The sequence below is a fragment of the Myotis davidii genome, unplaced genomic scaffold, assembly GCF_000327345.1.
Source record: "Myotis davidii unplaced genomic scaffold, ASM32734v1 scaffold803, whole genome shotgun sequence".
Taxonomy (NCBI): domain Eukaryota; kingdom Metazoa; phylum Chordata; class Mammalia; order Chiroptera; family Vespertilionidae; genus Myotis; species Myotis davidii.
In genome coordinates this window covers 1,374,047-1,380,363 of record NW_006295567.1, presented here as the reverse complement: position 1 = coordinate 1,380,363, position 6,317 = coordinate 1,374,047, and the positions used below count along the sequence as shown (strand labels likewise).

The 6,317-nt window shown below is 57.8% G+C and overlaps 1 protein-coding gene across 1 annotated transcript in view; it reads right to left on the bottom strand.

Annotated features, from left to right (window-relative positions):
- The window catches only part of TRPV4 (transient receptor potential cation channel subfamily V member 4), a 20,659-nt gene that overhangs the window by 13,341 nt on the left and 1,001 nt on the right, over positions 1-6,317 (bottom strand). Inside the window, exons 2-3 of the mRNA XM_015568159.1 lie at positions 3,199-3,371; positions 4-33 (exon numbers count right to left, since the gene is read on the bottom strand). Coding sequence (XP_015423645.1) covers positions 4-33; positions 3,199-3,371 — 203 coding nt within the window. The remainder of the gene's footprint in view (positions 1-3; positions 34-3,198; positions 3,372-6,317) is intronic.

Here is a 6,317-nt window from a genome sequence, read left to right as displayed (position 1 = left end):
CCTTGGGCAGGCAGGTCTTCCCCGTGGAAGGCTCTGGGGGACAGAGGTACAGGATGGGGGGCTCGCCCACGGCCCAGAACTGCCGGGCAGCAGGGGACAGGGCACTGCTCCCTATCTGCTCCCCGGGGAGCTGAGGGGGACATGTAAACTCGAGGGGCTGAAGTTCTTTAAAATGTGGGAAGCTGCGGCCTTTAGAGGGACCGGCATTTAGAAAGCAGATCTGGAGGGAATTTTACAAATCGAACAGAGCGGGGAATGCGGGTTCAGCAAAGCCAGCCAGATCTCTTTACTGCAGGACTTCTCAGAGCCTTTAACTAATGAGGCTGGGAGCCTCCACAGCCAGACACAGCAGGGAGCCTTTGCCCACCTATTTGAACACAAATTCTCTCCGATGAATCACTTGCACTAGTGCCCTAGAGGGGACAGGGGAGGTGCAGGGCTCCCCAGCGCACAGACTGCCCGCCGCAGAGGCTGTGGCTGACCTTGGGATGGAGGGGAGAGGACCTGGGGGCCCACAGGTGCAGCAACCATAACCCCACAGCGAGGTTCCACTGTCAGATCTCTCACGGAGGCAGTCCCTGGTACTAACGGGTCCTGAACAGCCTGCCACTAACACCGCTAATGTCCCTGTGCAATCTGCTTCCCAAGTATGAACTTTTATAGTTACGAGTTGATTTATACCTTTAAAAGGACGAGTCAATGAAGAGAACGCCCTGCGAATTGCGCTGGGGCTTGGGCAGGCCCGATCGGGTGCCCGCTCTGGAACCAGGGACCGTGGTCCCAATTTCTGTGCAGACTTTCCTCCCCTTCAGGTTCCTCTCCAGCTAAAGCGAGGCCGCACAGGGAAACGGATGCGCTCACAGCTGTTTGCTGCGGAGCCAGCAGCGGCAGGCAGGAACCCTCAGGAAATATCACCGCTGCAGTTCTCACTATTCAGCGGGAGGGGCTGCAGTTCTCACTATTCAGCGGGAGGTGCTGCAGTTCTCACTATTCAGCGGGAGGGGCTGCAGTTCTCACTATTCAGCGCGAGGGGCTGCAGTTCTCACTATTCAGCGCGAGGGGCTGCAGTTCTCACTATTCAGCGGGAGGGGCTGCAGTTGTCACTATTCAGGGGGAGGCGCTGCAGTTCTCACTATTCAGCGCGAGGGGCTGCAGTTCTCACTATTCAGCGGGAGGGGCTGCAGGAACCTCCCTGTTGGGCACATTCTCGCACTCACTATGGAGGCCTGAATCCTTGTCCCAGAGCCCCCAGGAGTGAGGTCCTGGGACAAGCCCAGAGTCCACGCCAGGAATCTATTTCTTGAATGAATAACGGACGCCAGTTCCCCGTCTTCGTAAGTGCGAGGGGCTGCCCCCTGCTGGCCAGGCCCCTGGGAATTCTGTCCAGACACACCCCACTCAGCTCTAACCTCGAGGTGGCCACAGCCCGTTACTACTTGTTTTCCAATTGTCAGGCAATTCACAACTCTCTGTGCCAACCTCATCACTATCCCCTCCCCAAACCCACCCCAGCCTGCACAGGTCCCGTCTCAGAGCGTGGCGTCCCCTTTGCATCACTCCTGTCCTTGTCCTCCCTTCTTCCCTACCTGCCTCCCAGCAGGTCTTATTGATTTTACCTCCCATTTCTCCAATCCCTCCACCGATCTCCATCTCTACTGCCGCCACCCTGGCCCAGCCGTCATCTCTCTCATATGCCCAAGGCACCGGCCTGGGTTTTACCAGCCACCCTGATTTCCTTTGGTCCATTTTCCACACAGCAGTTGGAGTGGTCACATCAAGTGTCATTTTGATCATAGTGAGCCACAGGGCCTTTGCACATGCTGTCCCTGCACTCTCTCCCTAGTCCCTCCTCCTCTTTTCACTTGGTTAACTGCAGCTCATTCAGACACGGTTCAAGTGTCACCTCCTCCAGGAAGCTCTCCCAGATTTTCCTGACTAGGTCAAATCCTCCAGTTGACACACATTACAGTTTGTAATTGTGCATTTATTTCTGTGATTGTTTGATCAATGTCGGTCTCGCTCTGGAGGACTGTGAGCAACTTGAGGACAGAGTCATGTCTCCTTCGCTCATCACTGTTCACCCCATGCCAAATGCAGCACCTTACACGTGGTAGGTGACCAATGAGGCAGTAAACATTCAATGACAGGTGAGCTGGGCATCACAGGTAATTCCAACCACAGGTAACCCAAAGTGTGGGGCATGGAACGAGGCCCTGGATTTGGGCTTCCACCCCCCAAGACCTGGGCGATCCTGGGATTGGGGGGCTGCCAGCCTGGGTCCTGGGATAAGATGCCAAGAACAGTGCCTTCCCAGAAGCGCAGTTCCAAGACTTGACCACCAGGTGGCGAAGTGACTGCCCACACGGCTGCCGGAGCAGGGCCCCACGGGAAAAGTTGTCAAACCCGGGGTGGGAGGCAGGCGGCACAGTTGACCTCATGGGTCTCTGGCTGGGAAGTCACGCAGGGGCGGATCCAGGTTTTGTGGGGCCTGAGACCTAAACAACTGCAGGGTCTTGTTTATGAAAACACACACACATAGCAGGTCGCTGACCTGGAGGAGGGGCTCAGACCCCCTTCCTGGGTTTACAGGGAAGGCCGGCAGCGAGGGAGCTGGGCCCTGAGGTGCCTGGAGCCTGGAGAAGGCTGGAGGGCGAGCTCTCGGGGCTGGGGAGTCCTGGGGCAGTGGAGATGGGCCTGCAGCCTGGGGAGGGAAGCTGGAAAGCTGCGGGGGAAGGGGAGAGTCTGGGAGCACAAGCGGACCAGACCTGATGCCCTGCCCCACCCCAGGGGGCAGGACTCCCTAGAATCCCAGCGGCCTGAGCCAGCACATGCAATTCTCCCTGCTGAGGGCCAGGACTACGCCGTTCTCACTCCCCAGTTTACAGACGAGGACACTGAGACTCAGGGAGGCCACACATCCCTCGAGTGGTGGAGGGGGACTGCACCCAGGTAGGCGGGTCTGCTGACCTACTGCACTGCCCTTTCCTCGGTAAAGGCTGAACCATGAACGAATGAAGACAGCGGAGGCCCAGAGAGGTTAAGCAATTGGTGAAAGACACACAGGACCAGACTCCCTGTCCAGTGCTCATTCCAGCCTGTGCAGCCCACAGACCCGAGGAAGGGGCTAAGGGGAAAGGAGCCCCCAATGCCTCCCCCATCTCCGGCTGGCCTGCCCGCCACCCCCTCCTGGTGGCTCACCCCGGAACTCCTCGTCAGTCAGGCGCTTCTTGTGGGTCAGCAAGTAGGGGAGCAGCCCATCCAGGTCGACAGTGGAGCCCCGGGACACGATGTCGAAGAGGATGGGCCGGTTGAAGACTTTGAGGATGGGGGGCGGCTGGGGCGCAGGAGCCTTGGGGCTCTGCGGCTGCTTCCTGAAGTGGGGAAGGCAGGGTGATCGGAGGGTTTGTCCCCTGCCCACCCCACCAGCCCCGGGGGGTCAGCCAGAGCCCTAGGACAGGCCAGGCTGAGAGGGGAGGGGCAGCTGGAGCAGCTATTTTATCCAACGTCCTCCACCCAGTTCCTCCTGTTCTTTGGGTAGAGACACAGCCAGACCGACACACACAAGCCTGCCTATCCACCCATCCGCCCATCCACCCTTCCGCTTGTAATTTACTGAACACTTACTAAGCCAGGCAGAGACTGGCGGAGACAAGGACAGTGAGAAGGCAAGAGGAACCAGGATAGAAGACGAAGCAACTCATTCATTTATTCGACGACTCATCACTAACTCACTCATTCAAGAAACCGTGGAGACAAATGAGGCCCCGCACAGAGGTGCCTCGGTCGAGGCCCACCACCCAGTAAGTTTGCTGGTACTGTTACTACTTAGCGCCTGCTCTGTGCCCGGTGCACACCGACAGAAAGACAGGCTGGGACGGAGGGAGGAGAGCAGGGAGGAGGGGAGCAGGCTGTGCCCTGACAGTGGGGGCCGGGCAGGCAGGGGGCAGCAGCCAGCGGCCATGGGCTGAGGAAGGGGAAAGAAGTGTTCTCCTCAGGGGGCACAGACTGGTACTGCCCTCCTGCCACCTGCACAGCCCCATTCTATTTGCTCCTGAACTTTGACCTTTGAGCCAAAATATGAAAAGAACACCCTCGTCCCCAGACCTCACTGAGGTGGCCTTCGGGGTCTCTGAGGACGGCAGCTGCTCAGCCACACCCCAACTCTCTAAGGGTTGAAGGGAGGGCCTGAGTGGGAGGGAGACACCGAGCCCCCGGCTTCCAGCAGGCCCGCAGGGGCCGGGGCGCAGGCTCTCGCTGCCCTGGGTGCTTCCACCTCTGAGCAGAGGCTGTGCTGACGCCTGCGAGCCCAGCTCCCTAGACACGGCAAGGCTCTCCAGCTCTGCCCTTGCTCCTGCACTTCCCTCCACGGGGACACTCCCGTGTGTGGCTGCCCTTCCTCACCCCCCAGCTTTGGGCTTAAATGTCAGCTCCTCCGAGAAGCCCTCCTGGATTACCTTTCCTGTATCAGCTCCAGTCTCCTACCTCAGCCCTCCCTCACCTCAATTCCCATGTTTACTGACTTGCTTACTGTCTGTCTCGCCCTCCAAAGGGAAGGGTCCACTGAGTAGGGGCGTATCTGATCTAGCTCATCCCTGGACCCCAGGGCCCACCCACTGCCTGGCACGTGGCTGGTGCTTGAGAAACATTCACTGAATGAATCGGTGACAACAGGCTGCATCCGAGGGAGTAAATGAGTCTGAGCAGCGAGGAGGACATCTCCACCCTTCATCTGTCCTCCAGGTGCCACCAGCCTGAGAGGGGCGTCTAGGGATGCTCAGGGCAGAAGGCTGGACCCATAGATGACGATGAATAGATGCACAGATAGATATTTGAATGAGTGATGGGTGGACGGATGGATTGGACATATGGATGGACAGGTGGAGAGATGGGTAGCTGGGTGGATGGGTGAGTAGCGGATGAAGGCAGGAGTCGAGGAGAGAAGCGGGTTGGTTTCCAAGTCTGGGCCACGCGGGCATGTGAGGGACACCAGGGTCGCGCCTAGACAGGGTCATGATGGCACTGGCTCTGCAGGAGCAGAGGCTGGGGCGGCCGTGGCGACAAGACTGTCCTCGTCGGCCTCATTCCTCACACCAACTGCCAAAGCTTGGGGAACTCCAGGACATCCTGTCCCCCCTCAACCCCATCCCAAGGGCCAGGAACTAGGGCTCACTCCTCAGCAGCGGGACCGCCGGTGACAGGCCCTGGGAGCCGGCTTTGTTCGGAGTCTGGGCAGCAGGACTCGGCCTGGCAGAACCCGGGCAGGAGGATGGGTCCACACAGGTCAGGTGATGTAGGGGCTGGAGCCGGGGCGCGGGGGGGGAGGCTGCAGAGAGGGGGCTGCAGTGAGGGGGCTGGAGCCAGGGGGCTACAGCGAGGGGGCTGGAGTGAGGGGGTTGGAGCCAGGGGGCTGCAGCGAGGAGGCTGGAGCCAGGGGGCTTCAGGGAGGGGGTTGGAACGAGGGGGCTGCAGCGAGGGGAATGGCGCTAGGCCTGGCATAGAATGCAGCACTGGGATGGCCATGAGTTAACCCCACCCAGGGCTTCTCTCCACTCTCCTCTCCTTTCAGCCAGGCTTCCTTCATGGAGAGAAAGGGTTAATACTTTAGCGTTTGACCTCTCCCCTGGCCCTAGGAGGTGCCCAGGAATGAAGGCGGCACTTGGAGAAGACCCAGGAGGGGCTGCTGGGGTTGTCAGCAGGAGAAGGTGGGTGGATGGATGGATGAGAAAATGAACAAAAATATGAATGAGTCAGCGATTAAACAAATGAATGAAAAATGGATGGACAGATGGGTGGGTGAATGAATTGGTGGAAGGAAGGAAGGAAGGGAGAGAGGGAGGGAGGGAGGGAGGAAGGAAGGAAGGAAGGAAGGGAGGAAGGAAGGAGAGGGAAGGGGAGAAAGTGAAAAATTAGAAATGAAATGAATGAATGAATGATGATATAGTTTAATGGATAGCTGACTGGTTGGATGAATAGAAACAGTGGGTAGGTGAAGGAATGAATCGGTGGATGAATAAGTGGTGGATGAATGGAAGGTTGACGTGAGTGGAGAGCTGGACAAATAGATGACAAATAAATAGATGGGTACATAGATATTTGAATGATGATGGACAGATGGATTGGACAAGTGGATGGTCAGGTGGAAAGACAGGTAGCTGGATGAATGAATGAGTAGAGGATGGATGGATGGGTGGATGAACAAACAAGTGTATGGAAGGATGGACAGGTGGGTGGATGAATGGATGAATAAATGGAAGGATAAATGGATGGATGGATGGATGGATGGATGGATGGATGGATGGATGAATGGGTGGATAAAG